The sequence below is a fragment of the Hippocampus comes genome, unplaced genomic scaffold (assembly GCF_001891065.2).
Source record: "Hippocampus comes isolate QL1 unplaced genomic scaffold, H_comes_QL1_v1.1 scaffold238, whole genome shotgun sequence".
NCBI lineage: Eukaryota > Metazoa > Chordata > Actinopteri > Syngnathiformes > Syngnathidae > Hippocampus > Hippocampus comes.
In genome coordinates, this window is record NW_017806177.1 from 539,374 (window position 1) to 561,181 (window position 21,808).

At 42.1% G+C, this 21,808-nt stretch overlaps 1 protein-coding gene across 1 annotated transcript; it reads right to left on the reverse strand.

Moving 5' to 3' along the window:
* Positions 1–6,856: 6,856 nt before the first annotated feature.
* On the reverse strand, positions 6,857–21,696 carry LOC109532551 (dual specificity mitogen-activated protein kinase kinase 6-like). Its single transcript, XM_019897424.1, has 12 exons — positions 21,301–21,696; positions 13,915–13,984; positions 13,330–13,378; positions 13,140–13,253; positions 12,931–13,050; positions 12,747–12,863; positions 11,619–11,670; positions 11,385–11,512; positions 11,213–11,290; positions 10,639–10,778; positions 10,305–10,350; positions 6,857–9,127 (listed from the first exon to the last, which is right to left on the reverse strand). The coding sequence occupies exons 1-12, from the start codon at positions 21,317–21,319 to the stop codon at positions 9,050–9,052; spliced, it is 1,011 nt and encodes a 336-aa protein (XP_019752983.1). The 5' UTR covers positions 21,320–21,696; the 3' UTR covers positions 6,857–9,049.
* Positions 21,697–21,808: the final 112 nt, after the last annotated feature.

The following is a 21,808-nucleotide window of genomic DNA, read 5'->3' on the forward strand; positions in this document are numbered from 1 at the left end:
TGTGTGTGTGTGTGTGTGTGTGTGTGTGTGTGTGTGTGTGTGTAAAATTTCTGACCTCATCAAAGCAGAACTATGTGCCCTGTGACTGAGTAGTGGTGACCAGTCCAGGGAGTAACTGAGCACTTGATGTTGTGCCCCACAAACTAGCTCAACGGGTGCTACTCATAAACTTGACACGACACATGTCGAGAGCGACACCTAGATATTGTAAGCGACTGTTTGCCATTGACAATGATTGATGTTCTGGTTTAACGTAAGAGAAGGCCTTGCTGCAGCTGCAGCTGCTCTACCCATTGACACTTCCTCTCCAGCAATGAAAGCGCACAGATGACATTTCACCACTGTGGCTGGCCCGAATTCTAAAATAGTGCAAAAGCTCCGAATCATGCCGTAAACAACACGTAGCTTCACACAATTTTATGAATGTTGGCCCAGTAAATGCAGCAATGCGAGCGACTTGTTCCCTTTCGATGCTGCAATGTACACGGAGGCTCAGCAGTCTGCATTTTCCCTTGGGAGCGACCATTTATATAAAGTAAAGGCAAGAGTTTCTTTAAATACTAACCTGCAACACCTGCTATGGATTCTGCAACGCACGCGCACACGTGGATTGATTGAAGAAACACTGACCATACGACTTTGTCGAGATTAGTAAAGAATATCACCCCAGATTTACAATACAGTTGTCAAGTGTTTCATGAGACGTCTTTATCAGGCAAAAGCAGTGCTTCCAAAGCCATCAGCTTTTTTTTTTTTTTTTTTTTTTTTTGGTGACAAGAGGTTTCTCAAAAATGACATGACGTAATTTTGCTTTGTGAGACTCTGTAAGACATGCATTCACGGACGATCTTTTGATTCCAAAGAGCAGAGCACAGAACTCCCTCGAAGGCGTCTAACTGAAAAAGGCGGCCGTGACGAGAACTGCGGCAGAAGGGCACTTAAATTTGTTGTGATTTGACGCGATATAAACACAGGACTTGTGTCTGACAGTTTTGTTTTCTTTTACTTTGATATTTGAGTTTGAATCCATTTCGGCGTACATTTCTCAATGCCAATGTTTCATTTTCCTTTTTGTCTTGAGCGATAAAATAGAATGTGGGCTTTCAAATGATAAATTGCGAATAAATTAGGATGAATCTATTTTGCACTATTCGCATTTTTCAACATCCATTGCTGTTGTATGCCAAAGCAAGAAGAATACTATTCACTTTGGAATAGTGAAATGGACAAATTCAGTTTTGTTTGTGGGACATACTGTAACTGTTCTTCCCTACATATGACTTTTGAGGTTGCAAGGGGAACCCAATGAACTAGTTTTTGCAGTGGTGCAATAAAACATGGTCATGGCGCAACAAGGCAAGCTTAGTTATCGCCGTACTTTTTAAAACAAAAGGCGTATTATTACAGGAATAATGTCCCCATTATCCTCTGTTTTTTTTTTCAATACAAAGAGTGTCGTGCACTCCTATTTTCCACAGAATGAAGGCATCTTTTTCAGAATAATAAGCATAGTATTGGAAGAATAAATTTGTATCTTTTTTTTTAAATCACTTGTTAAAATGACATTCTTCCCACATTAAACTTTTGACATTTTAATATTATGACTTTATCAGGGGGCGGCCCGGTAGACCAGTGCTTAGCGCCTCACAGTGCAGAGGTACCGGGTTCAATTCCAGCTCCATCCTCCCTGTGTGGATTTTGCATGGTCTCCCCGGGCCTGCGTGGGTTTTCTCCGGGTGCTCCGGTTTCCTCCCACGTTCCAAAAACATGCAAAGTAAATACAATTTCAAGACACAAGTTTTTTTTAAATTTTACGACGTACTATCACAACAGTCACACGGTGACTCGTGAGCGAACTAAATTTCCCGCAGCACTGACAAGCAATATAAAGTGATCATCTGCAGCCAGTGATGGACAAGTGGGTGTGCCATAACTAACTGACATGTTGAGTCGGCTGTGTCTTAACCGCCATGGCAGAGGCTCTGTCGAACCCCTGAGAACCCAGGTTGAAAAACATTGCTCTAAATTGTCCCTAGATTTGAGTGTAAGCGTTGATGGTTGTTCGTCTCTGTGTGTCAAGTGATTGGCTGGCAACCAGTTCAGGGTGTACCCCGCCTACTGCCCTAAGACAGCTAGGAGAGGCTCCAGCACCCATCGCAACCCTTTTGAGAATAAGCGGATCGGAAAATGGATGGATGGATGGACTTTATCAGGGGAAAATACAACTTAATTCTCATTAGATTTTGACAAGTTTTGTAAAGCCGTGAAAAAAAATCTCATAACATTACTCAACTGTAGGAAAAATTTTAAAAAGTAAAAAAAAAAAAAATTACATTGGAAAATGTTTCGAGTTTTCTCAAATCTAGGCAATTTGGTTTTTTTGGGGGGTACACACCATTATGTTTAACTCCTATTTGGATTACCAGGAAATGTTTCTCCTGAGAACCCAAAAGTTTGACACCCCCACTGCTTCATGCTGTATTTTCGTCTATTCGTCCAGGCAAAGATCGCATTGCTTTCGGTCTGTTATGTCCTAAGCTGCCCATCGTTCATGACATCATGAGACTAACAATCTTATGTAAGACTGCATCCAAGGCCTCCTTTGCCAAAGTAAGACGACTGTTGTCTTTGCTTTTGGCCCGAAGTGTGTGCCTGCCATTCAGTTTCCTCAACGTGGCGTGAAGTCATCACTGGAGTGCTCCGCTCTGAGTGGACTTTTTGTTGTTGCTGTTGTTCAAGAGCGAAGGCTCTCACAAGAAAAAAATTAAAAAAGAACGAGTCAAGCGACAGAATTCTTGCTTGCCATTGTGAGGAATCACGACGAGCCGAGAATTGCGTGTTGACTCGCTTACATAATGGTCGCAATCGCAGGAATAAATAAGTGTGTACAGTGCAAGAGGGTTGCGACATTTAATCGTTAACGTTCGGGACCAATGAATTTTATAATGCTTTCCAATTCAAAAGTGGAGGGAAAGCACATGTAGAGAGCACCGTTGCTTCAGCTCGTGGACAAGTTGACAAGTTACTGTTGAATTGATTGAGGAGATAACATATTAGGGACTCGCCAGTGTCAAAACTGGAAAACAAAATGATCTGCCATCATAGAGGGTAATTACTGCATGTACTGTAGCATTCGTGTGTTGGATGTTAGCCCTTAAGGGGTGTGGCTATAGCTGGCATCATGAACTGGCTGCTTCTATTGTGGTGAATGACATAGGAGACACTCTACAGCAGGGGTGCCCAAACTTTTTGGACCGAAGATCGACTTTTCGATCAACCAACCTCCCACGATCGACCCGTTACCGCGCACATGCACGCACATACACGCGCATGCCATGATGAGGAATAGCCTGACGTGGAGGCATGCGACGCACTTTTGCAGCCTGTTAATGATCGTAGCTCATGCGTATTGTTTTAAAATGCTTCCCTCGGCCCTCTAGATTCCTATTCTTTGCCCGTGCCCTCGGTGAACTGTACACGAAACAAACTCTGAATGAGAATAATGATAACGATAAAAGATGAAGCGCAACAGATCCGATCACAAGCTGCATTGCAGACTGCTTAGGGCGAACAACTTTCGGTGACGCAGGTCACGCGCCACCGTAGGTTAAAGATTTACCCGCTTTATTTTATTTTTTTAGTACTTTTTGTGAAAATGAGACTGATAGGATGATTAGGGTGCAGTGTACATTAACACACACACACACACACACACACACACACACACACACACACACACACACACACACAATTTTTTTTTTCCAAGGTGGCGCCTGAGTAGGCATTCGCCGGCAAGTGCTCTTCAAGAGCCTTGCGTTTTTTGTTGTTTTTGTATTTTGTTATGTCACATGGTGTTGTTATTTCATCGTGTGGACCTGATGTGAATTGTTTTCAGCATGTTTGGCCACGATATTCATCAAAGAAGAAGAATCTGTGCTTGGTGGTTGCGCCTTCTCGGCAGCACGCGTGTACCAGCACTGATTTTGATTGGGAGGAATGCCGGCGCCATTCGACTGTCGTTGCTGGACAGCCCCGGGGCGATTGTGTTTTGCGTCTGTAATGGGCAGCATTTTAACAGCCCCGTTGGACATCATCTGTGCTGTATGTTGCATATACAGCGCATTTGACAATAAAGTTGTACTTGACTTGACTTGATATTACTAACATGCACAAAGACACACAAATGGTTGTTTTTTTTCTCCTCTACAACCCTCACGATCGAGTTGGGACGAGTCCGCGATCTACCGGTCGATCGCGATTGACGTAATGGGCACACTTGCTTTATGGCATGGGTGTCCAACCCCGGTCCTCGAGGGGTCCTCTGCAGTATGTTTTAGATGTCTCCTTCCTTCGACACACCAGATACAAACGATTAGCTCAGGAGCAGGCTCTGAGAAACCTGATAACGATCTTGACCATTTGAATCAGGTGGCTTGGAGGATGGAGACATCAAAACTTGGTGCATAGAAGCCCTTGATGACTCGAGTTGGACACACCTGCTTTATAAAAACAATAACTACAACCACTTGTTCGGCTTATTTGAGTCTGAGGTCGATTCCGAATTGGTTATTGTTCCATCCAAACAAGAAGATTTAGACATTTTGGGGTGCTTTAAATCATCCCAAATGATTCCAGCCATTTTCAAGTCCACAGGCTTACATCATTTTAATCAAGATAATGCGAGTTGGGTTGCATTCTGGTTGCTCAGTGATGTCATGGAGGATCCAAAGTCACTTGAGTGACTTTATAAAGGACACACTTTGTCACTCATTTGTTATCCCGTCTTGCCATAATCAATGGATGGAAAAATACAATTACAACTAGAGAGATAGATTCATCCACAAGAGAAACTGTGTTCTGTTAAATTTCCCCAAAAGCTGCCGTTGCTGTAAAGTGCTATTTAAATAAAGACTGGCTTGTGCTGTACTATTTCACAGTAACATTACGCTCTAGAACAGGGGTGTCAAACTCATTTTTGTCATGGGACACATTTTCAGTTACCGTTTCTCTTGGAGGGCCGTTTTGACTGAAACCACATAAAAAAGTCAATAATAATGGTTTATTCAACTATTGTTTAAGTTACTGTAATGACGGGGTTTGGTCACAAGAAAATGCTTACAATATGTCTCTTATTTATTACAAATGAGAATTTTAAATTTTGGTTGAGATTTTAGCAAGCATCATGGAAGTTGACATGTTTGATGTGCTTTCGCGGGCCACATAAAATGATGTGGCGGACCAGATCTGGCCCCCGGGCCTTGAGTTTGACACCAGTGCTCTAGAACGTGGCGAGCTATGAAAATGGCTGCCATTGCTCAACAATGCTTTAAATGCAGTATTGTACAAACGCAGAAATACAACTCACCATATTCCACACATTTATGTCAAACACCCTCGCATGCAATACAAATTACATCAAAAGACGCCAAGCCATTCGTGACTTATGTAAGGTTGTTGTATTATTAATTGTCATTTTATGTTTGCGCATCATATTATTTCATTTTAAGATTACCTGAATTGTATTCTGTTTTTTAATAATTGCTTAGACATGTTTTTATGCTGATAGCTTCTGATTGGCTGTTGAAGTAAGGGAAGCGGGAAGTGATTTTAGTTGCGAAAAGTGTGTTCTCAATCGCGCTGCGGTGCAGTCGTCGCTTTTTTCGTCCTTTCAATAAAGCTGATGTTCAAACGAAACCATTTCTCCTTTTGCCGTTCGTAAAGTAGAGCCATCCATTAAAAACAACGAATCCCTCTACTTACACTTATGATTTTTTTTTTTTTTTTTTACTTACGAGACATATTAACACACTCACCAAAAGACGTCACGTCCGCTCCACCTCACCTCTGGGCGTGGCTAAAAACCTGCTTCAGTAACTTCCGGGTTTGCATAATACAATCTCCCGCGTTTCTTGAGTCACATGATCAATAAGTGACGTTATGTTGGTTGACGAAGACGGGCATTTTATCAATAGTTATATGATTTTTCAGGCAAATAAAAAGAATAATAATTATAGTAGGCTCAAAAAAGCCTTCACAACCAAGCAGTGAAATATACCCCAATTAGATAGAAAACAACCAACCTTTACACACATTCAATATAAGTATCAAATATGGGTAACACCCAAATCCAAATAACATCATACTGCTACTTTATCACAATGTGGACATAGTCCCGAAATGTGAATAATTGTGTGGAGTGTAAATAAAGTATTTGTTTCTTTTTGAGAATTGTGTGCTTGGTGTATTTGTGTCTACAACCAGTGGCGGATTGAGTTTTATTCTTGGAAGGCCATGGGGTGGCCAAGGCTGTCTCAGCGGGTCCACAAGACAAAAGCTTGAAGACATGCTATCAGCAATCAACATCTATTTTCTCCAATGCTGCTCTTTGTGAGAAACCTGACTGATTTCCATTGTTTGTGACAGCATGTAGAAATCCTTTAGTAGTTCACAAGAGTCCGGGGACTCCATGCAACACAGATGTGAAGCGGCTTTCAGAAACAGAAGTTATGCAACTATTGATTTTTTTTGGTGATTCACAAGTCACCTAATAATTTGTAAATGTTTTCATGAGAGAATACATTCAAGCACGAGTGAATACATTTAAAAACTACTTCATGAAAAAATGTCATTTCATTAGTTCAATGGAAAAGGTGAAACGAACATTCACCACAGTCAAAATTGTATTTCATGATTTTATTTCAGAATTCTGATGATTATGTCTTAATGCTAACAAACCCCCAACAATTAGCAACAGAAATTAAACAAAAACGTGGAGAACATTGCTTAACTGCAAAAGAAAAATGTCACCTATTTATCATAATTCAACACACACCTGAATTCAATGAAAACATCCACATACTGAACAATAAAGCCTTTATTTGTCTTTTTTTTGTCTTTCCACAGTTCAAGTTTGTCAGTCCCACCAAATGAAGAGGTGGCAAATAGAGTGAAGGAGTAAGAGGTAGAGCAAGTGTTCCATTCTCATAATCCGTGTTAAAAAAAAAAGTCACTGACACGTCAAGGGAAGGGCCGTCCAAGGACTCCATCATTCTCTCTTTTTATTTAAAGGAGGAGAAAAATAAACAGCAGCTTGTTTGCGGTGTTGCTAATGTTCCCTTATTCTCATAAATACTCTTGACTTTCTTTTGTATGGTGTAGATGGAGGTGGCACTACAGTGTAAACCAGAGCATCACTCCTGATAAGATCACAGTCTGTGAACACTTGTGGGTGGCAGTGGGGAGACCACATAGCCCCTCCTGATGCGTGACTCTGCATAGTCGCGGGCCCAGCTCTCAAGGAAAGAGCGCAGAAACCTGAGCAGCACATCCAAAATAGGCCAGTCAGCTGGCCCGGCGAGAAGATATCTATGCGTGTGTTTGTGTGTGTGTGCGTGTGTGTGTGTGTACTGTATATGCGTGTCTCACTGCATTAAAACAAACTACCAACCACTCTGTCACTCAGCTGCACTATCAGGGTCACTGACAGTGTCAAATTAAAATAAAAAAAAAAGGAGAGAGGAGACAGTATTTACATCTTCAACATATAAATTATTCCCCCTAACATAATGTGTGTGTATGTGTAAGGCATGAGAAGGTCTCTGGAAGAAGCAAAGCAAACATTGGTGTGTGACAACAAAGAAAGGAGACTGAGGCAGCCATGGTCCAAAATACAGTGCCAGTTAGCCAATTGCATAGGCCATGATGGTACTTTGGGCTTCTTTTTCTGGATTTTGCATAGCACACTACTATCAAGCGCTCACTCTATATTCCGCTTTCTTTGTGTAGCTTCATTACACTTACCATGTGCTTCTTTTTCGGGCTCTTGCAACGCACAATGCTGTCAATAACTGGTGGCTGCAGTGTGTCATGCAAAAGCCTGAGAAAAAAGGACACTGAATGCAGTGGTATGCAAAAAGCAATCACCGTGTATCATTTTCAGTTTTTTGTAGTCCACTAAATCTCCACAAATCTCGTTATAGTTTTTCACTGAGTTTTGTGTAAAGACATATCATCAAGCTTTCAGTTTGGGCTTCTCTTTCAGACTTTTGCCAAGAACATGGCTGCCATTACTCGGCACCCCTCTCACTTTGTGCTTCCTTTTCAGACTTTGGTGTCGCGTACAGTTACAAAAGTCAGAAAAAAGGAGCACAGACTTGGAGAAGTGTACAAAAGTATTGCAGAATATCAGCAAGATGTTGCACCACACTATGCGTAAGCAGTTATGAGCGTGCATTTCTCAGTCGCGCTTCTTTGTCACACCTGTCCAGTGCCTTGTATGGAAAGACTCCAGAAATGAGGAAAACTAAGCAGGGGAGGGTTGACTACAAATGACAACAACAACAACAATAAAAACTTTTCTTCTTTAAATGCAACCCAAAATAAAATCATAAATGAGGGTCAGAATATTAAAAAAAAAAAACACAGGATCCACCCAGACACAATTTTCTGGCACACAGGAGCAGGTGAGAGCTCGATTATGTGGATCACAGAATACATCCAGGTGGTATCCATAGCAACAGCGGGCCAGGGCGAGCTCAGACGGCCCCGCCAAGAGATAACGCCTCCCTCGTCTGCGTTACCTTTGATGCGGTGATACGATACGATCCGAGTAAAATTCACACACGCGTTGACGATATACAGTATGAAGAGACGTCGATAATGTAAATATACTGTCGCTTCCGAGAAAAGACGAAAGGTTGAAATTATTGAAAATTGAATCAAAGAAAAATGGCTGGCTCTGTAAAAGGGGTAGACTAAAAACAACAAAACAAAAAACCAAAACAAAAAACACGTTCATATTAGTTTGAGTCAAACCTCTCCAGTTACTTTGAGAAGCGCTCTCCTGCTCCAGTGCTGCTGTCAGTCGTCAGGCGGTGCCCTGCTGAGTGCGGCTGCATGAGAGTCTGTCATTCCAGTAGCTGGGGCCCGGGGGGCTATTCTTTTTATTTTGACATTTTCACTTTAAAAACAAAACCAAAAAAATAAAATAAAAAATAAATGTAGCTGGAGGTTGGACCTAGTCGGGACTGAGAGGCCCCTCCCCTACCCATCAGTCGTCCAGGATGACCTTGACAAAACTGGCCACGTCTGTGTCTTTGGAGTCATGCAGGGTGAAAAATGGATGTTTCTGCGTCGAAAAGAGGAGAGGCGAGGGGCTTAGTGAGGAATATTAAACGACTGCCGTTTTATGTCATTGTAAGACAACTGGGTTCATGCAACCTTACAACAGCGGTAATTGTAACTCAGAATTCCTGCGGCGGTTGACGTAACCCAAATTTGTATCGAAGGCGGAAGGAGTCGTCTATCAAACGTCCCTATGCTAATGTAGTATTAAAGTCATACCGCAGTCTATGCACAGAACATTTCCGTGTTCGCTATAAGGTGGGCGGCAGTAGGGGAAGAATATAGTAGGCTTGCATTTTTCATTAGAGTTTGTTTTTATTTTGTCTGGACTTTTGTAAATTCAGTCAGTTTCAATTTGTTTTTACAGCAGGTTTCTTAAGTTTTTCTCAGTTTTCATCCATCCATCCATTACCCGATCGGCTTATCCTCACGAGGGGCATACTGCAGGTTTTTTTCTCTCTCAATATTTCATTTTCTTAAGTCACTGAATATTGTGTAACATTTGGGTGGCATGTTATCTTGCGGTTGGCATATAAAGCCTCCGTGACAACACGGGAAACGTGTTCAAACTTAAAAACGAGTTGATCTCCTCGTGGGTGATAAGCAATGACTGTTCACGCCCTCAAAAAGAAGTACCTTCGAACTCTTAAACACACTTATTACACAACCTCAGATTATCATACATTTAGCGACGGAGATTATTTTTCATTCGAATGGCATCCCAGCACCTTGTAAGATTAAACAGTGGAAAATGTTATGCCATCTGACCTTTCCGCCGGAAAGGCATGATGAATTGATGTTTCCGAACAACATTTGCATATATTTATTACGTTTTTTTTTTCTCGCTAATAATGATGCTATCCATACTCTATAGCGCTTGTCCTCATTAGGGTCATGAGTTAGCTAGAGCCTATCGCAGCACATGTCGACATCCTTGACCGCATTTATACCGGAGGAGAATTTAAACTTCACTGAACTGCATGTTTTTAGAATGTGGGGGGAATACAATTTGACGTTTAGTGTACGTTATAGAAATATATATGTTGTTTACACTTTTTAAAAGTGGGAAAATAAAGTCTTGCATTTTGAAATATTTGACTAGAAATAAAAGAATGCAAGGTTGCTTTTAATTCGGCCCCTTAAAAATAAACCATTGCATTAATTTATATAAAGGTACTTACCATTAATTCTGTATAGGCTGGTCTTTTATTGGGCTCCTTTCCTAAACTGTAAAAACACATGAGAGGCCTTAAATCAGAAAGGTGGAAAACACTGCCCCCGAGTGGACATATATCAAATTTTCTTTACTGCCACCTAACAAATGGGGGGAAAAAAAGGTGTGGATTTTTCCACGGTTACGAATACATTTTTTTTTTTAAATCTCTCAATGAATAAAGCATAAAAATCATTCGTGCAAATACAGTCAGTGGTATGAAGGTGACATCTCCGGTCATTGTCCATGAATGAGCCAGGAGGAAGAGGAGGATAAAACCCTTTGAGGGAAGTGAGGCTCACCACTTGGAGATGAAGTCTACAAAGTCTGGCGAGAAGCGGTCGGCAGGCAGCTGAGGAGAGGGCTCATCCACCACCTGCTTGAGCTGCTGGAAGGGCGTACCCCAGGATTCGTACGGGAACTTCAGGATGGCCAACTCAATCTAGAGTGGCAAACGCACCACATATTGGACATACTGTACAGTGGATATAAGAGTCTACACACCGCTGTTCACACCCTCTTATATGTGGCTTTAGAATGTCATTCAAACTTGTATTAAATTGGAGTGGGAATACAGTACGCCTGACACCATTTAAAGTACTTCCAATTAAACACAAAATTCTGGTATACTAGTGGGCCCTTTTCCCCCATAATATATTCTTGAAGAACCTCTACTAATGAAATAATCAATGTGAATGAATGGAAATTGTGACAGCCATAATCTACGGATGGTTTCCCAAAATAAAAACATGGGATATTCCAGCATCAGAAATGGGATTATGTACTTTTCATGGCCACTATGAGCCAGCAAGTTATTCATTTAAAATATATATATACATTTTTTTTAATTGTGGTTGGCACTTGCAGTAGCCTCACCATCGTGATACCGAGACTCCAGATGTCCGACTTGACACTGTAGCCTTTCTGGTTGAGGTCCGGGTTAATGCGTTCAGGCTGGAAAAACAAATAAAGCAAGTCAAATGCAAACACATTTAAAAAAAAAAAAAAAAGAGACTAAATGCAGCATTTAAGTTCGATGGCCACTCACCGCCATGTAGGGCTTGCAGCCGGCGTCCATAGTCTTGGCCACCGAGTCCACCAGGTGGCCACTGATGCCAAAGTCGCACATTTTCACTTGGCCCTGAGTGTTGATGAGAACATTGGAGGGCTTCACATCTGGACGATCGACAGACATTCGGAGAAGGGCGTGAGGGGAAGAAGACGAAGAGTAAACAACAAGTGGCGACAAGGTGAAAATTGGAACTCTCTTTTCTGCACTGACCTCTGTGGATGACTGACAGGTTGCTGTGCAGGTGCTCTAATGCCTTTACAATCTGGGGAGGAAGTTAGGACGAGAATTAAACATTACAGGAAATCACATTACTATGACACAGGACAAAAGAATTCAACAACAAAGTTTTAAGCGACACCTACATCAAAGGACCACAATAAATACATGTGATTTTTTTTTTGTCTTAACATGTGGCCTTTAACGCTGTCTTTCAAATTAGAGCTTTTTCTTTTTCCCCAAAATGAAATTTACATCAAACACAACTTAATCATCATCAAAACAAATATACTATCCTATAATTGTCTGGATCTGTATTTTTAATAAAACCACTGTTACGACTGGGGCCTGGCCGATTATGGTCCCTCAAACATGGACAAAAATCCTGTTTGCAGACTGCTCTTACCTTTATACGCTAACCATTTACAAAAGTTGCACAAAAACAATGGCCTCATTACTTACTACAGAGAAATCTCAAAAATCAACTTTTTGTTTCATGAAAAATATATCAGTTGAATCAGTTGATCGTTATCGTTCTGTGGACCTGACAATCAAATCAAAACAAATCCTAATTCTCATAAATTCTTGTATTTTTGTTTTTTTCATTGTATTTTTCTTTTTAATTAATCGGCCAATTACTCGTTAATCCGAATTTGTTTCTGCCAAATGTCAGCATCGGCTTAGAAAAACAAAGCCTCGTGTGTCAGCCCTGGTTAGGACAACAGTATTTCTGTCATTATATCAAAAACTCCGCCGTCATGTTTTTAGTTTTGACCAAAACCAAATGTTTTTCAGAAAATTTGGACTGACCTCCCGCTGATCGTGAAAAAAACATCCTGACTGATTCAAATGACTCGCTCAGCTGCAACTCCTCTGCGATAACTCGGGACGTGCCATAGTCCATGACTAACCACGCTAACACCCTAATTAAGTCCTGATTACAGGTATGAGAAACACTTTTAGGTCATAAATCTGAAACGATCGAATGAAAAGCGGAAAGTACAGCGATAACCACGCATGTCGCCATATTCTTACGCAGCGGCTCGCATTATTTCATGATGCGACTTTTGTGAATCTGAAACGGTGTGGTCGTCATGATACAAGCCGAAGACGATTACGTACAGCTACGGTGATCTTGCCCAGGATGTCCTCGGGTATGGTCTTGCCTTTCTCAATGACCTTCTTGTAGAACTTATCCAACGAGGTGTCCATCAACTCCATGCAGATCCATACGTCGCCCTGAGAAAGGGGGGGGGGGGGCTGGTTTAACACCTGATGACGCAGAAGTAACCCGCAAAAGACTGACCTCTCTGAAAAGGGCGCCGTAAAAGGTGACGGTGTAGAAGCAGTCCACCGTCCGCATGGAGATGTCCAAGTCCATCAGGAGCCTCTTCTGCTCCAGTGTGTTGACGGTGGCTCGAATCCTCTGTCGAGGAGAAGTCACGCCACGGTCATCAGCTCACAATTCAGTCCGAGCGCAACGTTTCAAGTTGGACCCGAGACAACCTAACCCACCTTGACAGCCATGATCACGCCGCTGGGCACATGTCGCATCTTGTACACAACGCCATACGCTCCCCTGCCCAGCTCGGCGATCTGCTCCAAGTCATCCGCCTTCACCACAAAATTCTGGACGGACATCATATTCACATGCATTCAGTTGGGTGAAAACGGCACCAGTAAATCTGAAAGTTTTTTTTTTTACCTGGTCTCCGATTGTGACGCACGCTTTAGAGTCGAGATCTCGAGGGGGCCTGCGAGGAGGAATTTCATTGAAATGAGGCATGCATGAGCAGCGCTGTCTTTTTAGCTCATTGACGCGTCACTTTAGTATTACTGTTGAAGCTAATGTCCTCATTGTTTTGATTTTGCAAGCCAATTTAAATGCATAAATCGAGGAATCTACACAGCTCATAAAAAAGTAACATTCGGCTTCAGGTGAGATTTCAGGATGCAACTAAAATGCACGAGATTCTTTGCTGGTCAACTTAATTTGACCTAAACGTTTGAATGCACACATCCAGCTTTAATACTTACTGCACGACATGCTGTTCTCTTAACAAGACGCTGAACGGCAAAATTCACAACAGGTTTTTCATCCAAATCAGAGCCATATTCATTTAAAATTAATGTGTATTCATAATTATGGTGTAGGTTTTCAGTGACATAGAACTGGGTGCATTCATGGCTCAGAAAATGCAAGGAAAAAAACATCTGGATCTGGCACTCTGGAAGAATATTGATCGTTGACTGACATACAGATATAGATAAGATAGAGAGATATTCATACGCTGCTACTGCTGGCGGGGGCTGCGCAAAGACTTCTCTGGCCAGCTTCAGCCCGGGGTTCTTCTTCTTCCCTGAGAAACAAGACAAGCCTTTATTTGCAACGCAAAAGAAGAGGCTCTCTTGATTCGGTCTCAAAATGCAGTAAGTGCATGACTTGACGTTATTTCCATTCAACAAAAGGTTTTGAAAAACAAAAGTCACATCACAGACGACTGACCTAGCTTGCGCATTAGTGTGTTTCCATTGTCTCTGCGACACTTTACGACTGCCCATTCGTTGTGAATGAAGCAACAGCGCCTCTACTGGAGGCAACAAAGTAGTACACTACTCATGCACAGTCATTATACAATACATCTTTATTGACATAGCGCTTTCACAACAAAACGCTTTCCAGAACATTTAACATTGGAAATCAATTCCACATGGCGGATTGAATTGTCAACGACGAATCGACTAACTGGTTTCTATGCACATTCCCTTAAGTGGGGCGTGCCCATACCAACAATCAGGCCCAGCTTGAGCATTTTTCCTCCCTTTTGATCAAAGTCAGCAAAGGCCCAAAGTCTCTAAAAGATACTCCTGAACCAATTATCTTCTGGCGTGAGGTGTTCAGGTAATTTATTCTTTTCTTCTAACTGGCTGAGAAACGGTTATTTTTGTTCCCTTGACACCGACAACAATATGGATTACAGGTAGAATTTGACTGCTTTGAATTATTTGTCCTCTGGTATCTGTTTAACTTCACAACGGAGAAAAACCGAAATCAAAATGTGTCCATTGCAGAAATGTGTATTAAAAAAAATTCAATCAGAAATAAAATATATGATATAAATAAATACATGAATACGTCCTGACTATAGTTAGAAATAGGCTTTAAACAATGAGGATTTTGGTGAGCCAATCACGATCAGTGAGTTTAGGAAAAGGGAAAAGAAAAAAAAAACTGATCTTATCAGAGGTGTACTATGATTTTGTAACAGAAATTCCAGCAACGACGTGTTATCTAACTGGAGATTAGATGAACAACAAGCGGAGGACCTGCAACGGGAGAAGGGCGTACTAATGAGTAACAGACCCAAGTATGATGGCCCAAATGCAGAAAGAGGAGCGGGGTGGGGCAGGGGGAGGGGGGGGGGTTAGAAGGTGAAATCAATCCATCTTCCTGATACGCCGTCAACGCATCTTTCCTTTATCGGGGTGCTGAGCATGATTTACAGTCTGTGTGCGATGCAATAAACTGGGCAACAAAATCCCCGCGAGGGGCTTAATGCGTTTGGGCCGGGACAAGCGTTCATTCATAAACACGTTTTTGACTAGCATACGATGGGACTTCCCTTTAACAGAATGACACAACTTGCACAGGAAGAACAACTTCTCGACACCGACGCTGGTTCTTTCCACACTTGTGGCTCTTTCTTGACCTTGCCACTGGATAATGACTTTTACTCTACGGGTGTGGAATTACTCAGCCGAGCTGGTTTCATTCAACGCTCTGCGACAGTTGCAGCAAAGAAAAAGGCAGCCGGACAGTTGAGAGTGGCTCTCGCAACCTGTTAGTGAGTCACGCCATAGCAGTCAAGAGGAAGTGTGATCCACTAAAACCTCCACTGGCTGGATCAAATGGGAGCAGGGGGAGAGTAAGACAAGTTTTACAAATATTTCAGAGATTCTGCAGCCAAACGCCAGGCAGATTTGAGCTGCAAGCCAAAAATAGGGCGACCGCGTCCTCGCCGAGTGCACTGTTAAAAATAGACTGTGCTTCCTCTGTGCACGATGAAGTAAGAGCACCCAACGGCTTGCAATGACCTGACAAATATGTCGGCCTTTAGCTAGAAAGACCAAAAAAATAGCAATGCGGGGGGGTGCATAGCAAAGGTTTTGGGGGCCTTTTGAATGCCGTTGCAAAAATGCTGGGGAATGCAGACTGAATCTGCACATAAAAGCATGACCTCACGTGCTGCAACATCAAGGACACTTGTACTTATTTCGTCACCGTATTCTGAGGCCAGCACCATTTTCTCTCTTTGCAAAAGGTTATAGTGCAAGCGCACATAATAATTTCACCCAACAAATGCTGCCTGTGATGCAAAGACTAGCGGGATGGTCACATAGCACGTATGCGTGCGCACGCAGCGGGACACCCGCCCAAAAAGGTGGCAACTGTCGGAGGTACTTTTTCGGGGTGCTATGATGTCATTGTGCGTGCGCTTAGCACATTGCTAAGAGTTACCACTGGGGCGGCGCCAGACCGCAGAGAACGCTGATTCCACAGTTGATGGATGGAAAACGACAACATTCAATTCCCCCCCATACCCCCCAAAATAGGTGTCACCATCAGTGTACACTATATTGAAGTCCATAAATGTTTCACATTACTAAACAATAATATTACATATGTATATGAGGTACATGACATGTATTTTTGGCATCGCCATCTTCACATTGTGCACTGTAGTTTCTGTGATTTTGAATGCATGTGACTTGAAAAGGCGGGGCCTGGACTGGTGAATGACATGTTCATCGCCGAATGAAAGTGTTTTGGCTGTTAGCTCCGTTTAAGCAGTCTGTACGTTGAGTTGCTGAGTGTCACTTGTGGCTACATTAAATTTTAATCTTTATTTCGAAGAAAATATTTCTAGTCACGTCACAAAAATGTCGTCCAACTCCAGTCGTATTTGAAGAATTATTTCTAACCTTTTGCTAACAAAGTTTTAGTCTTAAAAGAGCTTGTGAAAGTCATCAGTTTGCAAGAATAAAGTCATAAAAAAATGTGGACTAGGTTATTTTATGAGAAATGTTACCTTGCAAAGAATGAAGTCACAATTTTGGAAAACGAGTCCTAATCTATACCGGTAGACTACAGCGCGATCACACACAAATACAAATTTGGGTTACGTCGTTATGGAGGCAAAGTTCAAAAGCCAGCATCTGTGATGGTATGGGGATCTCTCTCCTGGGGTTACACGGTGGTTGAGGGGAAAGAAATTTCATTGGTGCTGTATGTTGCACATAGAGCATATTTGACAAAAAAGTTGACTTGACTTGACTTAGTGCCAATGGCATGGCTAACGTACACATCTGTCGAGGTACCATTCCTGCTGAAAGATTGTTTTTTGGAGAGACATATACTGCCATCCAACTACGTCTTTTTTATGCTTAAGACAATGACAAACCACATTCTGCAGGTGTTACAACAGCGTAGCTTTGTAATAAAAGAGTGTGGGTACTCGACTGGCCCGCCTGCAGTCCAAACGCGTCTTCCAATGAAAATGTGTGGCGCATCATGAAGCGTAAAATATGACAACGAACACCCAAGATTGTCGAACAGCTGAAGCTGCTCATCAAGCAAGAATGACAAAGAATTCTACCTACAAAGCTTCAACAATTAGTGTCCTCACTTCCCAAACTGTTGTTAAAAGAAAAGGTGATTTAACACGGTGGTAAATGTGATACAGTCCCAGCTTTTTCGGAACATGTTGCAGTTATAAAATTGGGAACGTGTATTTGCGAAAAACAATGAAGTTGATCAATTTGAACATGAAATATCTCGTCTTTGTAGTGTACTCAATTAAATATAGGTAGACCATGATTTGCAAATAATTGTATTCTGCTTTCATTTATGTTTAACACAACCTCTCAACTTTACTGTCATTGTTTTTTTTAAATGTTTCAGCCCACATAGTAATTCTTGTAAGGCTTCAACTTCTTGAAAAAGTACAGCTTGATTCTTGCAGTATTCCAACTTATTTCTATCCACATAACAACCTTATTTTCAAAGTATTACGATTTCTTTTCTTGTAAATATGTTTTTCTCTAAATGTTTTCCTTTCAATGTATCCCTAAGGCGTAGAAAAAAAGTAGTGTGTTTCCGGTAACCCGACCGACCGAGAATTTCTACGGCAAAAAAAAAACTTTACAGTCAGCATTTTTTTCAAACAACCCTTTACATTTTTGTGTAGAGGGTTTATATCGGTGCAAACTCTCCCGATATTCACGTTGAGCGCGTGCGTCGTTTGCCCTGTCGTCTGTCAACAACATTGAAACATGGCGGCGGCCGTGATCTCCGACGACAGTTTAAACCGTGTTTTCTGTGTTACAGTCGCATGCTCGCACCGCAATGTTAAGAAAATAGCATCCATTGATGTATCCCAAAAATTCAGCGAACTATTTGATGAACACCACAGGCCGAGTAAAAACCGAGGGCGGAGGAGGACGGCGGAGGCAGTGGCGCGCCCCGGACCCCCGAGTCCGGAGTGGGGAGATAACTAAATAGGTGGCGGGAGCCACGGATTCAATGTCTTCTTGTTTTATGTTTATTTTGTTTAAATTTTTGATGGGGGGGGGGGGAGATTAAAAAAAAAAAAAAACTTTGCCCGACCTACCGACCCTATGCTGAAATTTCTTGTTACCGGAAACACACTATCTTTTTTGTTTGGACTAATAATCCTTCACGGTTAAACGATTAAAGAAGTAACACAGGGGGTCAAATGTCTTTGTTGAGGCCGGCGAACGGAAAACACCCAGGGAGGCGTGATAGCGACGTTGGACCAAAGAAGAATTTCTGGATTGCTCTGAGTTCAAAGTGCCAAAGGCCCGTGTGGCAGATCGCTGTCAGGAAGCTTTTCTCGCAGTGGGTTTGTACACATCCACGCTGGATGACTCATGTGCTGATAATCTTCCACACGCCCTGTCAAGTGTGCTGCTGGGGGAGAACCCAAAGTGTCCAAACATGCCACAGCAATACCAGCCACATGCTAGCTACCAAAAAATAAGAATAAAATACAGTCGTGCCTTGATTTACAAATTCCATTCATGCATTCTTTGATCACGCTCTGGACTCAAAACATTCCTGAAATCATATTTACCAACTGAAACGCAGAGGACAAAAAAACAATAAAAGCCTGTGAGTATGGTTATATTATCTGTCTACATGTGTTGCTGCATAGTTTGTGTTCAAATGTCCATTGCTGAAAGAGTTATAAATACAGCAACATTGATGATGTTTCAAATTGCGTGTTAGCTAGTGGACTTCCGTGTAAGGCAAATGTATGTGATTGTTTTAAAGGCATAATATGTAAATTCTCACTGTGTTATGTTATGTTTGAGAGTAAACTTCTAATAAATAAACAAACAGCTTGAAGCCTCTTTTCTGAAGAACTTTTCATCTAAGCGACTGCTCATATGTCGAAAAACTCATATGCCGGGTTCACCAAATGGCAATAACTGTACAAATACCTATTACTACTTTCCTACATGCATTATACTACATTTTCTGACTCAGTGACAGATTCTCCAGATTTTTCAACACATATCTCAATCAAACAACTTACTGTCCCTTCTGTTGAGCAGATAGCCATTAACATTTGATCATCTTTTTTTCTTCTTTCTACCCCCCAAATTTGCTGCTCTAGACTGTAAATTTCCCCAGTGTGGGACAAGGATATCTTATCTGTCAATTTCCACAACTCCGAATAAAAAAAATCAGTCTTCTTTCTCTCTGTCGTCTTGAGACGTTTACCAACCAGCTTTTGCCATGTACAACCCCAAAAGGAGCCTTATTTGTCTGTTGGGCCTTGAATCTTCCATCAAGCTGCTGCTTGCTACGAAGCCGGCTTACTATCGGGTGGTGGCCAACGCAAGCTACTCTTCCGCTAACATGATGTTACCAACGTGACATTGTAATTACAGAGCTTACTACTATTCGCAGCTCACTATTCACAAATTCACCTAATCACAAGATGGCGCCAAAGCTCTGAAGGAAAGTAGTAACTTATGTCGAGGAAGTACTATTCGAGCGGGATCGGGACAGAGCCCTGGCCAAAATAGTGGAGAAAAAAAACAGTTATTGACGTGAGTCCCCACGCGAATGTTTTGAATCGTCTCTCAGTCAGTCTGTGTCACTTTAACGTCATTCCCTGGCACCAAGGCAGATCTTTTGCCATGATCTTGTGGCATTTTAGGGTGCTTCATGAGCACAAAACAGTTAAGATTATTCACTCAATGTTCAGTGAATAATGCAGAATAGGTTTCCATTAACTAGAGATGGGTATATACCGATACCAGTAGTGGGCCGATACCGGCCTTATTTTTAAGTATCGGTTATTGTGGAGGCTGCCGATCCCAGTCACCAATACTTAAGGCAAAGAACATGTGACATTGAATAAGTCCTCCGAGCCAATACTGGCACTACACTTCGACAGTTTGACACATCTGCAAATTATCATCTGCGTTCACGATGCTTTGTCATTCTGTTAAACTACAATTTGTTGATCAAGCATATTTCTTTGTATGTTGGGGAGGGGTCAAGCCATTTAGTTTAATGTGTAGTGTTGTAAGATGAGTATAACATGATATTAAAGTATGTGGGGATCATGGTATGAGGTACATTTATTGCTTAAACTAGTAATACAGCTTATTACAAACATTTTGGGAGAGGCGGCTACTATTCGCAGAGGGTCAACTGTATTCATCATCATCATCATCATAGCAGAGAACCTGTGCAGCAGCTAGCTGCTTACATCCAGCCGACTGTCAACATAGAGTCGCAGCACAAGTCAAAACATGCCTTGGTAGGCCAAAGGGAGCCATAGTATGTGTACTCCCCCACCATGGTAACGCTAGAATGATTGTGTAACAGCACAAGCGGTGAACTTGAAATGTAAATTGACGACATCATCATCCTGTGCACGCGCGCGTGTGTGTGTGCGCGCGTGTGTCTCGCAGAGGAAGCACCTTTATTTTATTTTTCCGATGTCCATTTTTTCCAAGTTGTACACACTAACATTCCGCATTACTTTTTTAAAAAAAACATAACAATAGAGAATATTCGTGTAAAAATACACGAAGGCGAGGCTAACCGTTCTTTGACGTACTGGAGCCATCAATCACAACCAATGAGTCATACGTCACGACGACAAAAATACGAACACCTGTAGTCGCCATTCTATATACCTATCTTCTTTTTTTTTTAACTAAAATTAATAACTCCTTCCCGTTTATTTCAAGTTCAGACGTTTATTTTTTTCCACTCCGAGAAATCACGATTCACAATTTACAATGTGAAGACAATAGAGACGCGAGTAGAGAACCTAGCCACAATGCTAGCTGCAAATGTTATTTAGCATGTCAACAGCGGGGGGGCTAGCTTCCGAACCCACACTCTTTGCATAACACAAAGTCAACCAGGCATGCTGACTAGGGTCTTCTTGCCGTTTTTTCTTTTGCACCGTGCAAAGCTTTCCACCTGGCGTGCTTTCATTTGTGAAAAGGTGGCTAGCTTACAAAAACGACTTCCGCACACACATACATATATATGCATTCCTAAGGGAGAAAGTAGCATGAGTGAGTGTTGTGGGGGGGTTAAAAAAAAAAACCAAAACACACATACCTCCTTTGGACAGAGACATTTCCCCTATGCTTTGATGAGGGGGAAGGGAAGCACAAAGACTTTCTGCCTTTTTCTACTCCCTCCCTCCCCGCATCGAACCCGTACACCCGCTCAGGATCGCAGGCTGCCCGTGCAGAGAAAGGGGGAAAAAAACTAGCAGCGGCGATGAAAGCAAAAAATGAAATAAAAATGCCTCGTTTGTGCGCGCTCCGAACGCCTCCGGCTGCTAAGGCGAGCGTTCAGCGGGCGATTAGCAAGCAGATGCACGGTTCGGGTTGAAGGTAGTACGGGCTCCACACTTCGAGTAAGTTTGCTAACAACACACACAAAAAAAAAAAAAACCCTGCACTTTTTAGGGTGGCCAAAGTCTGACAGCTGAGGGGGCCAACACAATGATTACGTACTTCCGGTTATGCCGCGAAGCGCTCTGGGAGTTGGCGTTTACTTCCACAAAAGCCATTCAGAGCCACACAGACACACACACACACACACACGCGCACACACACGC

Excerpts from the sequence above, each read along its gene's own strand:
- LOC109532551 (XM_019897424.1), bottom strand. Across the intron at positions 13,254-13,329 it reads GCGTCACAATCGGAGACCAG|AATTTTGTGGTGAAGGCGGA; the intron begins GTAAAAAAAAAA and ends ATGTCCGTCCAG. Across the intron at positions 11,513-11,618 it reads CCTGTCAGTCATCCACAGAG|ATGTGAAGCCCTCCAATGTT; the intron begins GTCAGTGCAGAA and ends TCGATCGTCCAG.